Raw genomic sequence first — 17,581 nt, 5'->3', positions numbered from 1 at the left:
GGAGTTGTTACAGCTTTAAAGCTTATTCAGTTATTCAGTTTCCTAAATCTACTCTTTTAACCACTGATTGGCAATGGTCTGAATGCGCAGAGAGTGTGAGCACCCCCTTTGAAATTTGTTCTAGTGTTTAGTCTGAATAACTATTGGCTCAAAAAATGTAGACATTCGTAGTTATTGAATTTGCATGTCAGCCACATTCTATTCTAACAACGGCATGAAATCAAGTATAAAGCCATATAATCTCCAGACACAAACTGCTAGAATTAACCATATTTGCCACATATCAGTTTTCTTGAAGTCTCTGCTTTGGTCAATTAATCCTGGTTTATGGTAAGTGCAATTGTTGGGAAATGTGCATAAATAGGAGCGACTGCATTTCAGCCAGGAAGCAACAGATCTCACAAACTCAGTTTGGGTCTGCAAGCTGCTTATGGAATTGCCTAACCACTGTGGCAACATTCACTAGAAAGTTCCAAATTATTTCTGGAAGCAACATCAGCGTAGGAACTCCATGTCAGTAGTTTTGTAAAATGGGTTTCGATGGCTAACAAGCCTAGGATCATTATGCACAATGCTGAGCATTGGCTGGAGTGGCATAAAGCAGGCTGGACTGTGGCAGCAGAAACCTGTTTTCTGGAGTGATGAATAACTGGCTTTGGGAGATGCCAAGAGAGCACTACCTGCCAGAATGCGTACAATAAAGTTTCATGGATAATGATCTGGCACTGTCTTTCAGGGTTTGGCTAGGCCCCTTGGTTTCAGATACAGCATATAAAGACATTTTAGACGGTTATATGCTTCCAACTTTGTGCCAACAGTTTGATCAAACACTCGTGTGCCCCAGTGCAAAAAGCAAGTTCCATAAAGACATGGTTGATGAGTTTGGTATGGAGGATGTTCAGGGCCTGCACGGAGCCCTGCCCTCCATTCCATCACATACTTTTGGGATTAAATTGGAACATCGATTGTGAGACAGTCCAACATTAGTGTCTGAAACCACAAATGCTCTTTTGACTAGGCACATATTCCCACAGACAGGCTCCGAAGTCTTGTGGAAAGCCTTCTCGGAAGAGTGAAGGCAATTATAGCTGCAAAGTAATGGCCAACTCCATATAAGTGCCCGTGGTTCTGGGATGGTATGTGCAACAAGGTCACATAATGGGTGTCCACAAACTTTGGGCTATACAGTTTATCCCTTAACCCATGAAATCTTACATCTGCTTTTGAAAGCCACTGTACTTCTTATTTCATGAGCTATCATAACAATGCACCGCACACACATAGGTAATTTTCCACCCCATTTTCCAATGAAAAACAGTGACTTCTTTAAATAGAATAATTTTGGGGATGGAAATGATGTGCATAATTACATGGAGGTATTAGCAATGAGACTCATGAAGCAATGACTGTCATAAACAATTCCTGGCTCTGCAATCGTATGAAGTTGAGTGTTTTGAATGAGTGACTGTCTAGACGGTGACAACTGATATATTTGATCAAATGTCGCTTGTGCCTTATGTCAGTCAACTTCATCAGTGTAATGACAGCTTTTGGTAAGAATCTGCTTAAAAATGATTTATACTGAAGTGTGATTTTAGTTCTGTTTTCAGAGTAGGCAGATAGGTCTGCAAGAGTTTCGCTGCTTGATGCGCAGACCTCCTTCCCTGAATGCATGCTGTGACTTCCTCTTTTTATGAGGCGTGTGCATATATCGAGGTCGATCGTAAGTGTTTCAAATGGAGAACTCTGAACGACATTGTTTTCCCTATTTATCTGAATCATAGAGTAATATCACATGAAAGTGAAGAGATTCTAACCCTACTTAAGAACAAGGACTTCAAGTTGGTTACAGAGGAAGCTAACCATCATAATCATGCTTAAGCAGTTTAGCCTTCTAAAGCAGTTTGGAAATGTGGGGAAGTAAGTATTCTCATATGACATTTACAGTGTGGTAGGGTATGTCTTAGTGACTTACATGTTTACTGAACTTTTAAATTAACTTCTTGATATGAACTTGGTGTTAACATGTTTTGAATGTATGTATTAAAGCAGTACTTGTTAGATAACTCTAGTTATATAGTCTCATATGCTGATGTAAAGTAAAACCTCATGTTCACACTCAGGTTCACACTAAAGCTGACACCATGTTCGTGACTTCTGATTGGGATTCCAGTGTCAATATGAGGCTTTCCTCAGCCTCCCCACATAGAAAACCTGTGAACTTTCTGTGGATTAATATGAGCAAAGCCCATATAGATCCAAATCCAAGGTGTTTTATTAATAAGTCTATTGTAGTTATTGTTTGAAATACTGTGAATTTGGAGCTATGCTACAATGCACTGGCAGTGCTGAGCTGCTAATTGTGGTAGGCTGCAGGGTCTGCAGTCTGCACACACACACACAAAAAAAAAATCTTCTGCATCCTGTTCTGCTGAATCTGATATTTGCAATGTGCTATTAAACTCATCAAAGGCAGGTCTACAGGGCTCGAGCAGAACAAAGCATCCACCGATGCTGAGACCGCCGCCCACTGCACAACTCACTGCAACCTTCAGTTGTGTAAACATTAACAGTGATAATGAAACTGGTTTAGCCTTTCACCATTTCTTGTAGATCAAGCAAAAGAAATATGGCGCTGAATTTTACAAGCTGCAATCTGCCCTCCAGCTGGTTTGGCTACAACCTCAATATGCCTATTCATGTGCTGATGTTTCAGCCATAGATGCCAAAACCAAGAAAGTTTCAACAGGATCTCTTTTCAGAGAGTAGCCTCCAGATAACGTCTTGCATCCATCTGCACTTGCTCGTGCAAAACGTCAAACCAGACACCTGAGGTGACAGCAGCGTGACCCAGTAAACAGGGAGTGGCATCCTCTTTGATGCGAGTGGTTTCGCTTGAATGTTTTTTTGTTCCCAGACATGTTTGAAATAATGTACAGTCTAAGCACCTGCAGTACCAGGTACGTGTGCTCCCAGAGTGTTACGCTGGTGCACGGCATGAGGGGACACACAGTGGGGACATTACTGCTGTGTTTTGGTTGGGCTAAGCCATGAGTTCATAACCTTGGCATGCTGTTTGCTTGAGAAGTGAAAGGCACAGAGCAAATGCCCTGTAACACCGTTTCAGTCCTCAGCGCACTTCCTCTCCGTTCTCTCTGGCCAGCTTCATAACCACAGACCCCTTACTCTCTAATTTTAGGATGCACATTTTGCCTCTATGATACAACGGAAGGGCTGCTTGCTACAAATTGATGGTGTGAACACAGATTGCCCAATTTTCTCACTTTGTACATATAGTTAATTGATACCAGACTTGTATGACGTCAGTATGAATAGGAAAGGCCATTGCTAATTTGATGGATAACAAAGTGATCAGTTTATAGATAAAATAAGAACTCCTGTTTATTAAAGATGATTGTTGCTCATGTTATGTTATACAGTTTATTTTAACTTGTTTTTGTTCATATCACAAATAAGGTGCTAATATTGAGTTGAATAAGTGGTGCTGTAGGATTGATCTTGTAAGAACCTTGATATATACATTTTTCTTCAACTCCTCCTACAATGGAAGGTCCCAAGATGCAACTGACCTACTGTCTGAGGACCTGGTTTTGGTGAGTTATTTTCTAACTGCTTTATGTTTATTACCCTTTTTTTTTGTTATAGATTGCACAAGCTACTACCGGTAGCCAGCCACCCACACACACGCGCGCACACACACACAATCAGAGAAAATAATTTTTGTAAGTCACCGGGTGATGAGTGTGCGTGTGGCTGTTTGAAGGTCGAGCAACGTATCGAGCCAACCAAGAAAGCTGCCCAGATCATTCACAAGAAGCTGATAGGCTGCTTACAGAGTCCACAGGGGCTGGAGCCAGACAGACGCATGGTGAACCTCCCTTTTTCTCTGTCCTGTTATACAAGAACTCATTAATTCATACAAGAATTCACTCCATTACACACAACCACCTAATGGATTTGAGCAGACAAGCTCACTTGCTTAAAAAAGTTGACACTTGCTTAATGCATGTTTACATCAGACCTAAAGGCATAATATGTATGCATGTTTGTATCTTAACCTTTTCTCCCTTCATGATGGCTAACAGAAAAAGCTACCCCTCATGATGCTCTCAGTCAGTATGGCTGAGAGCTTTAAAGATTTTGATGGCGATTCCACTATTAGGTGAGTTTTCATGGACACCCTGACAGTCATTTAATTGAGTTAAAAAAAGACCCTGTTCTGTGTTTATGGGCTTTATAGTGAAAGTTGAGCTGAGTGGTAAGGAGAGGCTATAATATTTAGTAGTGTATGGTCTGTGTAACTCACTGAGGTTAGTGAGACAAAAAAGAGCACCATAAATTCCTTAATGACACCTGGTCCTTGCATCTCTGCAGGAAAGTTCTGGAAATGTGCTGCTTCATGCAAAATCTTTTAGCACAAACGCTGGCTGACTTTGAAATGAAACTGGAAAAAGATGTCCTGGAGCCTCTAAATAAACTCAGCGAGGTAACGGCTCACGCTGTATCCCTTTGGTCATATTTCCTCCACATTATCCCGCAACCACTGACTTCACTGAAACCGTATTGTCTCTGATCAGGAAGACCTTCCTGAAATTTTGAAGAACAAAAGGCAGTTTGCCAAACTCACAACAGACTGGAACAATGCACGGAGCAGGTAAATGTTATGTCGGCCCAACGTTGCTAGGGCAGGTGCTGTTTTGCTTGCATGGGTGCAGCTCTTTGCAAGCCTGAGCTTCCCCTGATATTTTCTCGTATATTCAGGTCCCAGACTAGTACCGGTCCCCAGGCCAAGCAGGACGGACTGAGAGAGGAAATGGAGGAAGCCTGGAAGAGACTGGAGACAATCAAGGTGAGAGATCACTTTAGTAGTATGGGATGGATCACTTTAGTAGTATGGGATGGATCACTTCAGTAGTATTGGATGGATCACCTCAGTAGCATGGGATGGATCACTTCAGTAGCATGGGATGGATCACTTCAGTAGTATGGGATGGATCACTTCAGTAGCATGGGATAGATCACTTCATTTGTATGGGCTTCTGGTGTGTGCTTCCCTTTACAAAGTGAAAAGCCATATTTGCCACCTTAGACAGTGTTCATAATGGCAGAAGTAATGTTAGTTTCCATTCATAGGATCAGTATTCAGCAGACCTATACCATTTTGCCACAAAAGAAGATGAGTATGCCAGTTACTTCACTCGCGTGAGTACTGTACAGTTTTGGTGTAGATGGTATGTGAAATGTGTAAAGCTGCAGTTTACTTACTGTTTTCTCCCTGTAGCTTTTAGAACTCCAGGCTGAATATCACAAAGCTGCCTATGAATTCTTGGAAAAAAATATCACTGAGCTCAAGGAAAGTCACAGCCAAACAGGTGAGTTTTTCTTTAACAGAAACGTCCATTTTTAACAACAACAACAAAGAAATTACAGACAGGTTTGCTGAGTTTTAATTATAAGTAGTTAATGAATGGCTAGTAGTTTAAATACCATATTCATAATCCTAGTATAGAATTCCCTGTAAGTTTTTGCACAAGGTAGGAGTGGTGCAGTAGCTAGTCTCACACCTCACACATGAAATTATCAATACACGGACTCAAGTCCCTGTCTGCTGCTCAAGAGTAGGGCTCAGAGATCTGATGGTTCTTCAGATGAAACATAAAATGCAAAAGTATTTTGGAACAGGTTTTAGACCCTTTTAAGTAGCAGATAGAACCATTTCATGACATTCTTTTTAGGACTTCTCTCGATTCACACTTCTCTTCATTAAAACTATATTCACGTACATACATGCGTATGTGTGTGTGTGTAAACAGAGCCCCAACTGGGAGCCTCTACAGGGAAAGTGTATGGGGAGCCACTGCTCTCACATCTGAAGAGCTGCAACCAAGAGATCGCGCTACCCATTCAGGAGTGTGTTAACATGCTGCTGCGCACAGGACTACGAGAAGAGGTGAGGCAGGGGCTTAACACACACACACACACACACACACAAGCACACAAGCACATGAACGCACACATGAAACCACATGTACACAATGACAAATGCCACATTAAAAAGAATACTTTACCCCAAATGCTAATACAGCTATTCATTTAAAAGCAACCTGTTTGTGTTTTTAGTCAATGCTATATTTGTACGTGCAAGACGCCTCATCTCATACATGCCTAGGCTCGCCTACACACATTCACCCCCCCCCCCCCCCCGCCCCCACCATGACCTATTATGGCTTTTCGGATCCACCCAGGGACTGTTCCGACTAGCTGCTGCTGCCTCGATGGTGAAGAAGCTGAAATTTAGCCTGGACTCTGGGACAGTGGACCAAGCAGAGTTCAATGCTGACCCTCATGCTGTAGCAGGTCAGAGGGCCACAGCAGTCAGGATACATTTGACAACATACTGTATCATGCATATGTCACCAGCTCCATCATCCTCAGCCACTTCTCACTCAGATGCAGATTGGTTATCACCAATATTTTTTGTGCACGACATATTACATGAGTTAGTATATATTTTGGCCCTACAGTCTGGTAGGGTATGAGTTTGTGATGTGAGCTATGTAGTATGTCTGAGGTATATGGGTAGCTAGGGTTTGGAGGGGAAGCACATACCATGTGAATAAAAGTGAAAGTTCCACAATAACATTGTAATCATTGCATAAATGGTTTTGTTCATTGGTTTAATGTCTGCTCTAACCAAATCATTGCACATCTATATTGACATGTTGACCGCTCCTGAATGCCTGGGTAGGTGCACTGAAGTCTTACTTGAGAGAGCTGCCGGAACCACTGATGACGTTTGAACTCTATAATGACTGGTTCAAAGCAGCAGGGTAAGTTCCTCGGTGGTTGGAAGTAAATTATATTCGAAGTATGCATTTACTGTTCATGTACATGCATGCATTAATACCAAAATGAGATGGCAAGTCCATGTCCCTAACTCTGTTTTTAAGAGAGAAGGAATTAGAGGATAAATTGGAGAAATTGCGAGCTGTATTGCAAAAACTACCTTCAGAAAACTACAACAACCTTCGGTGAGTTCTCCTGAAACTCTCATCTGTTGAACTTCAATGGAGTTGTAAAGACTAACACTTTTATCCACTTCCTCCTTGGCTCAGATACCTTATTCAGTTCCTGGCGTGTTTATCAGAGCAGCAGGCAGTGAACCGAATGACTCCCAGTAATATTGCAATAGTGCTTGGACCTAACCTGCTATGGCCTCGTACTGAGGGGTCAGTATGACACGCACACACACGGGCACAGTATTTCACTTCACCAGAGGTTGCTACTTAATAGGTGATCAAGAAGTGTTAAATGTAATATTTAAACTGTTCACCCCACCCCCCAGGGAGACCTCCTTACTGGACATGGCATCAGCCTCCTCTGTTCAGGTCGTGACAATTATAGAACCACTTATCCAGTACTCCAAGACTCTGTTCCCTGAAGGTACTGCAGAACTACACAACTGGGAAATGGATTTACACAGATCAGATTTTTACACCAACCCCCCCTTATAATACCGTCATCCTTCCGCATTTACACACTGTACTGTTTTCCAGAGGCTGACTTTGAGATTCCAGAACTGCCAGAACTGTCTCCTTCTACAGCTCAGAGGTCCCTTTCTGACAGTACATTTCCTTCTTCCCCAACTGTCTCTATCTCAAAATCTGGCAGGTAGTAGCGATTTGAAAATATGGGTCAAGTCCTGTAGTCCTGTACTCCAAGTTGTTTATAAAATGAATTACTCATAAACTCATATACATTTGTAAGTTAACAGATTCCGTTTTATGAGAGCTGCCATGCACATTTTAGCTGTATTGCTGATGTATTATCATTACATGCAGCTCAGCTTCATCAGATGTCTTTGGGGCAGGAGTAATTGTTCAGACTGGTCCACTGCAGCGTGGTTCAACAGTATGGGAGAATAATGGACCGGCCCAGAATAGTCAGCCACCTGCTCAGGACCCAGGTCCAAAACGAGCCCCCTGTCAAAATCAGCCCCGACCCAAATCGGAACCCCCACCCCAGCTCCAGCCCCAGAGTCAGGCTGCAACAGAAGTGAAGACTTCCGGCACTCCGGTGCCTCACTCAGCGCGACCTCCTCATTCCCCAGAAACCACACTGAAGATCACCATCCCCTTTAAACGTACGATGCCTTCCATTAACGCAAACATCGCAGCAATGCTCAGTGCTTCTTCTTTTCTTGAAACGTCCTAAAGTAATATTTTCCTTTTATGTGCTACAGCCAGGAAGTCCTTCATTCAGAACAAGTCAAATAACAAAGATTCTGTTATAATCTATGGAAAGCCCAAAGCCCCTGTCGCTCCTTCAAGCCAGGCTGGAATTCTTCCAACACCACTGCCAAGAAGCTTTCCAGCAGGTGTGCACGCGGTCCCCGAAGCAGAGCTGCAGGTGGCGACCAAGCCCCAAGCTCTGCCCTCCCCTCCCGCCTCTGTGCCCGAAGGAGCTTCGCAGAGAAAGGCTCTGGGCAAGAGGCCCAAAGTCCCCCCCCCACTGCCACCTCAGCAGCTCACCAAGGCGCTGCCATCCTCCGCTGAGTGAGCGTGTCCCGCAGAGCTTTGTCAGGTCCATCTCCTAGCGTCTGTGACTACAGAACATAACATGCTCATCACCCTTCGGTTTGCCTTTTGTATTTGGCTATTCTTGCTTCTTTTGTTTTCCTGACTCCATCAGCCTTTGTGCCTGCAAATATCACCAAGAGATTAATCTGATTTCCTTTGGTTTCAGTATCGTGTTCTAACGCAGACAATAAATGCTCTCAGCGCTCCTGTGTTTTTTTTTAATCAGCAGTAGGAAAATTACAGTCACACATGTAAATAGGGTTTTCATTCACGCTTTTGTTGTCTTTATTTTTATTACAAATATTATCGTTAGCGTTTATATGGGAATATTGGCATTGTGTATATTTCCTGTGCAAAAAAGCACATCCGTACATGTAAAACATATATCACAACATGTCTGAGGAGTCAATTCCTTTGTCATTATATGAAAAGAGAAGTTAATACAAACTTTATATTAGCTGTCATAAAGAACAGCTTTGATGTGCTGAACTCTTTTATATAAACATTTTTATTACACAACTGGCAAAAGTGTTTTTATAAATTCATAGGTTATTTGTGTATGTAAATATTTATTGCTTAATAAACTAAAGTAAATGAGAAGCTGAAAAACTCCAGGACTGTTAAAATATATTGTGTGGCCTGATGATGGTTTTCGATAACGCAGCATCAGCATCAGAGTGTAATGTATAATCTTGACAAACAGAACTACCGTGTCAGATAAAAAACACCTCTTTGAAATACGGCTTATGAGTCATCTATGTAGTTAAAGCCACAATAGATGAAAAAGTGTCAATTAATTTTAGGGGAAAAATGGCAAAAATAGCTTTTAGTAGGCACCATTTCCCTTAAATGCCTTGTGCTAAATGGGATATCTCTGTAGACGGCAGAAGGCTACCCTGCTTGGATTCATGCCCTTTGGCTCGTGGTGTAACCAGTGTTCATATTTAAACAAAGCAAAGGGATAGTAAGGTCAGTTTGTTCACAAACTGTCTCAGTCAAACATATCCTACATACTGTGTCCATGTTAAAACATGCTCTAATGAACTCAAAAATCCACCTCATATTAATCCTTTTCTGTCACCATGCACACTGCAACTCAAACACCCCAACTCACATTCTTTTGACCTCTCAGTACATTCTCAATTGCATTATCCTGTGTGACACTTAGCTCATTCAACTTAATGTAACTTCAACTTGATTAAATTCAATATGTAAACTGTTGTGAGATTGAGAATGTCCTTCTTCCAGGCTAGACTTTGATCTCCTCCTCATCCTCGGGGTAGGCATAAGGGCTCCTCCTCTGGGAGCTGCTTGTGTTCCTGTGTGTTGCACTGCTGTTGCCGTAATGACGTGCCAGCACATCTGCGGCCTTCTGGAACCTCTCAGCTTCCATGCCACGTTCCTCCACACTGGAATGCCACATCAGGTCACTGGCCATGCCCCTTTTTGGCGTCTCACCATTTACCATGTCCCCATAGGCCCACTCTGCACCATACAAACGGCTCCTGCCCTCAGAGTCCTCCCTCAGGAGGGAATCCACCAATGAGGTTCTCACGTCTGACTCCAGTACAGCGCTGCCATTGGCCAACCCAAATGAGTGCTCAGACTTGCACAATACTTCAGAGGACTCGGCTTCCTGGTGGGCATTTGGACTGTCAATCATGGCAAAGACCTCTGACATAAGGGAGGGGCCAAGGTCAACGGTGAAGGAGTTCATGGAGTCAGAGGGGCTGAGAGAGTTGGGGCAAGTGAGGAAGCGCAGGCCCCCATCTGTGAGAGAGCCTCGGCAGACTTCGGCAGCACAGCCCGAGGGAGAGGCACCCTGCGGTGACCGCTCTGTGCGGGACAGCCTGGGCAGTGTGACAAAACCAGACTCCACCCCTACAGAGAAAGAAACCAGAAGGTACCTGTAACTCTGGGTTTTAATGCAGGTCAGAGAAGGGAGGGATTTGGCTCATCTGTCACCAGAAGGGGGCACTGAAGACTAAGAGGATGTTTAAGACAAATTAGCTGCTTACATTTTCATACCTATTTCATGCTATGACAGCACAGGCCACTCCTTAAATTCAACAGGCTTTGCCTAAAGAAATGCAGCAATTATAGCAGTGTGCAATGTGACTGTATTGCTCTGACATGCACTACCCTTTGTTCAATTTGTAATCATAAGTACCAAATGCACAAATAAAGAAATTAAGGCAAAGTGATTATATTTGACAAATGGATTGAGTGAACTAATCAAATCACATTTTTAACTTTAACCACATTAATGAACTGAAAAACTAAAGGTCAACATAGTAAATGTATAAAAAGCACAAACCATGTATTATATAACACCGAGACACACAGTAACAAAATCTGTCCCTGTTAAATATATGACTACCATAACAAAGGGCTTTTTAGTGGAGAAATTGGAGTTAACAGGTTTGTACACAGTGAGTTAACAGTTCCTATGATGTTTGCTTCACATTGATTCCACCATTGTCAGAAAAAGGAAACAGACTTGTTAAAAAGTTGTTGAAAGTTGTTAAAACTGGTCAGCACAGCCATGACGTTCTGTCAGAGAATCTGCATGACAAATTTGTCGATAATTCTATACTGTAAATTCACTTACTCCTACAAATAGTTCATGGTTCAGTCTGTGCTTAACCTGCCATTGCTCCAGCACCTCTCATATTTCTTTGTAAGAAGGCTGGCTCTGAGAATGATGACTCAGCATGGGGGATCCCAGTGAGATCAAGAGGACGAAAGGCTCTGAATACAGCAGTGCTGGTAATGTTATAGAGGAAATAGAGGCTTAATCATTTTTAGAGAGCTTTTCACAGGACTCCATACCCACAAAAGTAACTCTAGACCTCTTAGTGAATTGGGGAAATTGCCTAGTAATATGTTTGGGACTATTTGGTGAACCTTTGGGTAGATGGGTATATAGAAGAGACCAGACAGTGAGACATGGCTGACATTTATATGAGTAACACTGGAATTCAGACACTATTTTGTCTGGATCTCTCTTATCTTACAATGAGGTCGAGGGGGGTTGAGTGGGTGTGAATGTGAAAGGCATTTTTAATTGCTGAATGAGAAACGTATTGTAAAACCTGCAAGAATTTGCCTCAGGTAATGCTGTTATGATTATAATCTCGAGCACTGTAGCATTACACCACATCTACACTCTAAGATTATGCTTCGGACTTCAACATTTTCAAAATAATTTAGCAAAACATGTACAGGTATTTTCTGCACTGATCATAAAAATGTATCTGAGAATGGTTAAGGACAAACATATCATACAGGTAAAGGAACTGGTGTGCTGTTATACTGCTCTTACCGTAAGAGTAAGTAGAATCCTCAGATTTCGGAGAACTAGGAAACAGCACCTTCACAGGACAGCCATTGGGTGAGTCCACGTCCAGACGGGGGAGAGAGACTGCATTCTTTATAATGGGGGAGATGGGTGGAGGTGGTGGGGATAGGTCTTTAGAACCCCCCCGTGGCCGATCTGGAGTCTTGCGGACATAGCGCAGGGTGCGGGAGAAGAAGCCCTCACTCTTCTCTGAGGCAGTGAGGGAGTCTCCATCGCCAGCGTTCCCTGCCCCACCATGGTTGCTAAGGAATGAGGTGTCCCCAAACACGTCCCCGCCCCGGCCCACGTGCATGGTGTGGCGGAAGTCACCCAGCGGAGGGCTGATCATGTCTAGGGTCAGGTCGCCTTTAAAGCGCCGCTTCCCTGAAGAGTGTGACACCAGGCCCTTCAGCCCAGACAGTTTTCCCAAGTTCATGACTACAGAGTTCCTGAGCTGACAATAAACCCACACAAATGCACTCAAAGTCCCCCAAAGTCAAAGTCCCAGAATTCCAACTAAAACTCCTGCTATTCCAGCAGGGATTTTTTGCAGATTTTCTCCTATGCGGTAAAAAGAATCTGGCCCAATCTAGACAGGAAATTATCCACACATTACCGTTCATGTAAAACTATGCATAGCTCAAGGCTCCTTGGAGTAGAACAGAAAAATTGCAGTTGAGTGAAATGTTTCTCAGAGGTTTTTCCATGAGAAGGTACGCATAGGTTTTTGCCACTGGTTCTTGTCCATATCCAAAATGATCCCATCGAGATACATGCAAGTTGAAAATATACACGTCTCCGATTCCTGGAAACCTTGGCTGTGTATGTGGTCAGAGATGCTGGGTTGCACAGTTGTTTTGGGTTTCTGGTTTAGAAAACACAAGTTCAGAAATAAATCCAGCTCCAGCTGCAGATATCTTTGTGGTTCGGGATTGAAACCCAAATTCTCCTTCTCCAGTGAATTTAAGAACACTCACTACTGTGTGTTAAGGAAGATCAAATACTAAGAAAATATCTGCAAGCTCTGTTTTTACAAAAAAAAGAAAAAAGAAAGTGACGTGGCTCGTGTGGTATGAGCGGGTAGTGCCGAGACACAAAAATAATTGCCCTGTTACTACTGTGCCTTTGGTTGTCCTGCTGATTCTACACTCAAAAATGAGACGATGTTCCGTGCCAAAACTTCCAGGCTAAAGTCCATTTGTCTTAAAATGTCTAAATTCCATGTGACTCCTCGGTCACAGACCTTAAATTAAGGAGGAAATATTTTGTTTTTGAAAATAACACACACAGAATGTTGTTCATTTGAAATATATCTTATTGCAAAAAGAATTGCTTTAAGTGAAGAGCTTTTGGATCTTGCATCGAGAACAACCAGACAAGCTCCCTAAAGCACAGCTGCAACCATTTGCTGGTGAATATTCAAATTATGAGAACTTATTTATAGTCAGAACCACCCAAGATACTCAGTGGTGTCACAAGAGAAACCCTCTAAACTCACTTAATCTAAAAATATTCTCACAAAATTAACATACTGTCATGCCTTACCTTTCCTTTGTTGTTAATTTTGTAAGGAATGTGTAATGTCCTTTGCTTCTTAAATATTTTGACAAAGCAGTACACATTTACAGGCTTCTCTGTTTTATGAGTTTTCCACTGAGACTGACCTCCCAGACATGTTAGTTTGACTTCATTAATGAGTTATTACAGCGCTCAAACAAGGTTACATCATCTCCCAAATAGTCTTTTAATTCACTCTTGTCCACATTCTAATTCCTAGCCTCTTATTTCAACTGACTTCCCTTTTAAGAGAAGTAGGTTCTCCTTTTCCCCACTCTGTACCATGCCTCCTGTCCTCAAATGGAGAACAACTGAGCCCTGTTTTAGCTATGAGGAGCTTCTTTTTTTTTGCCAGAAGCACCTCAGAAATCCTGGTTGCAGTAGTCTATTTGTAACTTAAGACTGCACTAATAAAGACTGTGTGTTGGTGTCGCCTGACAAAACTGGTCTCATCCACCCACAAGCATGGCTCCTATCAAAACAGTGAAGCATAAAAAATACTTTGAGTCCTGAGTATAACGTCATGTGAAATCCTCTGAATGATCGAGCTATCAGCTGAAACAAAGAAACAACTCCCCGTGCCTAATTAGCCAGACTAAGCGTTCCCATGATCCCTGTTCACTCCATGACCTCTGCCCTTGCTCTTGCTGTGGGCTTTGTTCACTGAAGGAGGCCAAAACAACACAATGGCTCAGGCTAAGACAGCAGGCCAGTACTGTGGCTTTAGCCCTGAGTGTGTGCACAATGTCCTGGCCAGAGGATTGCCCTCACCAAGCTCATCTGCCCCTGATGGACCCTGCTCTCTGTTCTCTGTTTTACACAAATCCAGTGGCCTTCTCTCCAGATGGCTCGAAAAAATTATAAAGATGCATTTTAAAGGTAATAAATTAAATGATTTAATCTGAGCAACAGTCTGCTTAAGGGGCAAAACATTGGGTCTTTAAGGCCTGGTGGTGTCCTGAGTTAGCCACTAATCACCTGTCTTCTCTTGCCCCCCTTCAGTCCTCTCTGCCTCCCTCAGTCCGTTTGGTCTTCTGTGAGTGGTTTCCCTGACAATAAGTGTCCTGCGTGAAAAAAGGGAGACATAAGTTAGATCGTCATGACTTAGATCAAAATCAACAATCTCCATTCCATTGACTAAGTATGAGTGATCAAAAGTTAACCTGACCTGATATAGTTTGCCTTCCTCATGATGAACCTGTACCTTGTGTATGATATCATCTCTATGACTGTCCTTTACGACATCTTTGTTATGAGAGCAATTCAGAGCCATGGTTCAAGTTCAATTTGTTCCTTATTTCTTTGTTCCTTATTTCTCATGATGTAGTTTTTCCTCCCTGCTTGTTACCTCTTTAACTGTTTTTCTCTATTTTGATAATGGATTTACCTACAACATCTCTGCCTGTTTGGACTCTACTCCCTGGTGTCTGGAAATAGCCATGATGATCTGAAATGTTCTAATAAACACACCTACACCCACTGCCTTTAGCTACAAAGCTTTATGTGCGAGTTCCTGATCATGCATTAAGCACATCTTTCTAAATTAATGGAAAAAAGAAAAATAAAGAAATCAGTTTACACACTAGTTGTTTTTCTTGCCTGCAGTCAGTAAGCACTCTCCTGGAGCTCACCGATGCTACATGATATGCCAGCGCAAGTAACACGAGTAACTGCCCCAATAACGTGAGAATTTCTGCAGAGCTTTCAACTGTGCTTATAAAAGCCAGATACATTAATCAGATTTGACACAGACTGCACAGGCTAACAAACCTTACACCATGTCCTTATGCAACCTAAAACATACAAACAGTACAAACAGTGAAAAGCACGTAGTCATAAGGGAGATTTGCATGTAAACTTCTGAAACCGCACAATAATGGGACCCGTGTGTGTGAACACATTCCTGTTCCAGCAAACAATATCAGTGGACTCTATCTTCCGAAGAGTGTTGACTTCTGAGATTGAAAACACATTTAGGTCCTTCTGCAAATCCCTGCTAGCCTGCCGATACACTGATATGGGGCTGCTGTTCATGGGGACAGAAGACTTGTCCTCAGATCTGCTCTGTGTGTTCCCTTTCACTGAAAAGAAACAGGTGTGTCAGCGTATCCAGGTCGTCCAGGTCTGTTTCAGTAGGAGAGGAGACAGAAACTCAGTTAGTTAAAGTCTCACTCCCATTTTTGTGGCTTTCTTCTTTGTTCCTTTCTGCACAAAGTCTGGCTCCTCAGGTGGGCCTACTCTCTAACCAGGTTAACCAGGTGAACAAACATGCAAGATAACAGACTCGTTTATCTTCACCCACTAAGTGACCTTACTTCTATGACCCCTCCCTTCCCAGGGTAACCATGTTTTTGTAATGACACAAATGGGACCAAAAACTGAATCAGTTTTACACTCTATTGGGGTTGTACTGTACGATGATACATGCAGGTACAATGATACACGCAATAATTTATTACCAATTTTACCACAATCATGAGGATATTAAGGCTAAGATCAAGATCATTTAGTTACATAGGTGGTACATGATGGTTTATGTTATGCAGCACAACCATGAATAACACCACTGAGGTAATAGAATTTGAATATAAACAACTGGACAAATTTATCATACTTTCCATCATCAACAATGAATAAGAAATACACTGTTAAACTATATGGATAAGAATTTAAAACTGCTGATGCTAGGACAAATGTCCATAATCCATTAGGCCTGGGTGATAACCCACGCTTTGACCAAAGAGAGTGTCACTGGACAGTTTGTCTGAGGTGCATTTCCAAAGAGAGCACAAGCGTATGGTAGACAGTGTAATATAAACACTATGAAACTTTCTTTGTCTGACCAAGTGTAAGAGGCCTCACACTGACTATGACTAACCTGCAGGATGCCTGAACCCTCAGAGACTAGAATATAGATCAAGCTGCAGATTATTTAGAAGTTATAGAAAAAAAGATATTTTGGCCTGTGTTTTTGTTACCGCAAGCGTAAAAAGGCATATGAAGTAATGTTAGTATGCTTCAATATTCATACCTGTTCCCCATTATAAAATACAAGCTAGCATTACAATGTTGTCGAAACTGCAAAAATTAAAATGATTATAAAGCCAGCCTTGAATAGTGGTGTGGTCGGATAAAGTGTTGTGCCATATTCATAGGATACTAAATTTACAGCATCTCAAACTGGATGTAATCTATCCAGCCACGTTCCTATATAACTCTAGAACTCGTTCCTTTTATATACACTGAAAAAAACTGATTTTCAACACACGTGTCAAAAGTTGTCAGAATTTAAAAAGACAAATCTTGGGCAGCACAATTCAGGGAAACAGTTTATCGAATATCTCCAGTTAAAGCCTAAAATAAATCCGACTTTCGTAGCTATTTACACCATCTTACCTGATAAAGATCAATTAACCAAACTCCCGCTGACCGACGTAAATGTAGTCCATGCATGTGACATTCCCGTAGGCTACATATTCATGATAGACTAACTTTTCCACTGAGCCTCTGCTACTCTTACCATAAACCGTTGGGTCAATACGCACTACTAGGTCTGACGCACACACTTCTGAGCAGCGGTCTGCTCAAGTGAGGGCAAATTTGGACAGCGGACAGAAAGGGGCGGGTTTGGCGGATTGAGGAAAACTCTTATTTTAGCAGCAGTGCGCAGCCACTTTGTCTCGGTAGGGCCATGTATTGAAGATGTATTATGCTCGTTACAGTTTTACTCACTTCGACTTGATATTAAACGATTTCGTGTTGAAGGTTGGGCGGATTGGAGTTCCGTGTCGCACATACCGTTCCGCTCCAGGCTTGGATTATCTTAGAATTTAATATACCTATGTGACTATTATTATCATATACCGTTATTGCCTTATAACGTTCACGCTTATTTAGGCTGCCTGTCAGTATGAAATTGTCATCCGATGTAACCTATCACTTTTCACTGTAAGCCATTAGTAGTCCTACTAGAGCTGTTCTTACTAATCATTACTAACGATTTTCAAGAAATAACCTATATAGGCAAATAAATTAATGTCAGCCACGTTCTAATTACACGCACACCATTTGGACGCTTCTATTG

General features: G+C 42.2%; 2 protein-coding genes across 6 annotated transcripts; one reads left to right on the top strand and one right to left on the bottom strand.

The window, feature by feature from the left end:
- The first annotated feature begins 1,679 nt into the window (after positions 1-1,679).
- Positions 1,680-9,200, top strand: sh3bp1 (SH3-domain binding protein 1). The gene is made up of 18 exons (XM_027006007.3): positions 1,680-1,920; positions 3,572-3,614; positions 3,785-3,889; positions 4,107-4,183; positions 4,396-4,507; positions 4,599-4,675; positions 4,783-4,870; positions 5,155-5,223; positions 5,303-5,393; positions 5,835-5,971; positions 6,267-6,378; positions 6,770-6,851; positions 6,972-7,052; positions 7,137-7,250; positions 7,367-7,464; positions 7,578-7,692; positions 7,863-8,164; positions 8,264-9,200. The coding sequence occupies exons 1-18, from the start codon at positions 1,874-1,876 to the stop codon at positions 8,578-8,580; spliced, it is 2,067 nt and encodes a 688-aa protein (XP_026861808.1). The 5' UTR covers positions 1,680-1,873; the 3' UTR covers positions 8,581-9,200.
- cdc42ep1a (CDC42 effector protein (Rho GTPase binding) 1a) lies at positions 8,961-17,080 on the bottom strand. 5 transcript variants are annotated; one of them, XM_081697656.1, is made up of 5 exons: positions 16,894-17,080; positions 14,666-15,621; positions 14,476-14,561; positions 11,926-13,183; positions 8,961-10,481 (listed from the first exon to the last, which is right to left on the bottom strand). In XM_081697656.1, exons 4-5 carry the CDS (start codon positions 12,374-12,376, stop codon positions 9,850-9,852), a joined length of 1,083 nt encoding a protein of 360 aa, XP_081553782.1. In that variant the 5' UTR covers positions 12,377-13,183; positions 14,476-14,561; positions 14,666-15,621; positions 16,894-17,080; the 3' UTR covers positions 8,961-9,849. The 5 variants fall into 5 exon arrangements, with proteins under 5 accessions (XP_081553782.1, XP_081553783.1, XP_035389283.1 ...); XM_081697657.1 differs by having other exon boundaries at positions 11,926-12,805; XM_035533390.2 differs by lacking the exon at positions 14,666-15,621.
- Positions 17,081-17,581: the final 501 nt, after the last annotated feature.

The sequence above is a fragment of the Electrophorus electricus genome, chromosome 15 (assembly GCF_041902795.1).
Source record: "Electrophorus electricus isolate QZ-2024a chromosome 15, ASM4190279v1, whole genome shotgun sequence".
NCBI lineage: Eukaryota > Metazoa > Chordata > Actinopteri > Gymnotiformes > Gymnotidae > Electrophorus > Electrophorus electricus.
The sequence above is the reverse complement of the archived record's forward strand: the minus strand, read 5'-3'. Positions and strand labels throughout refer to the sequence as shown.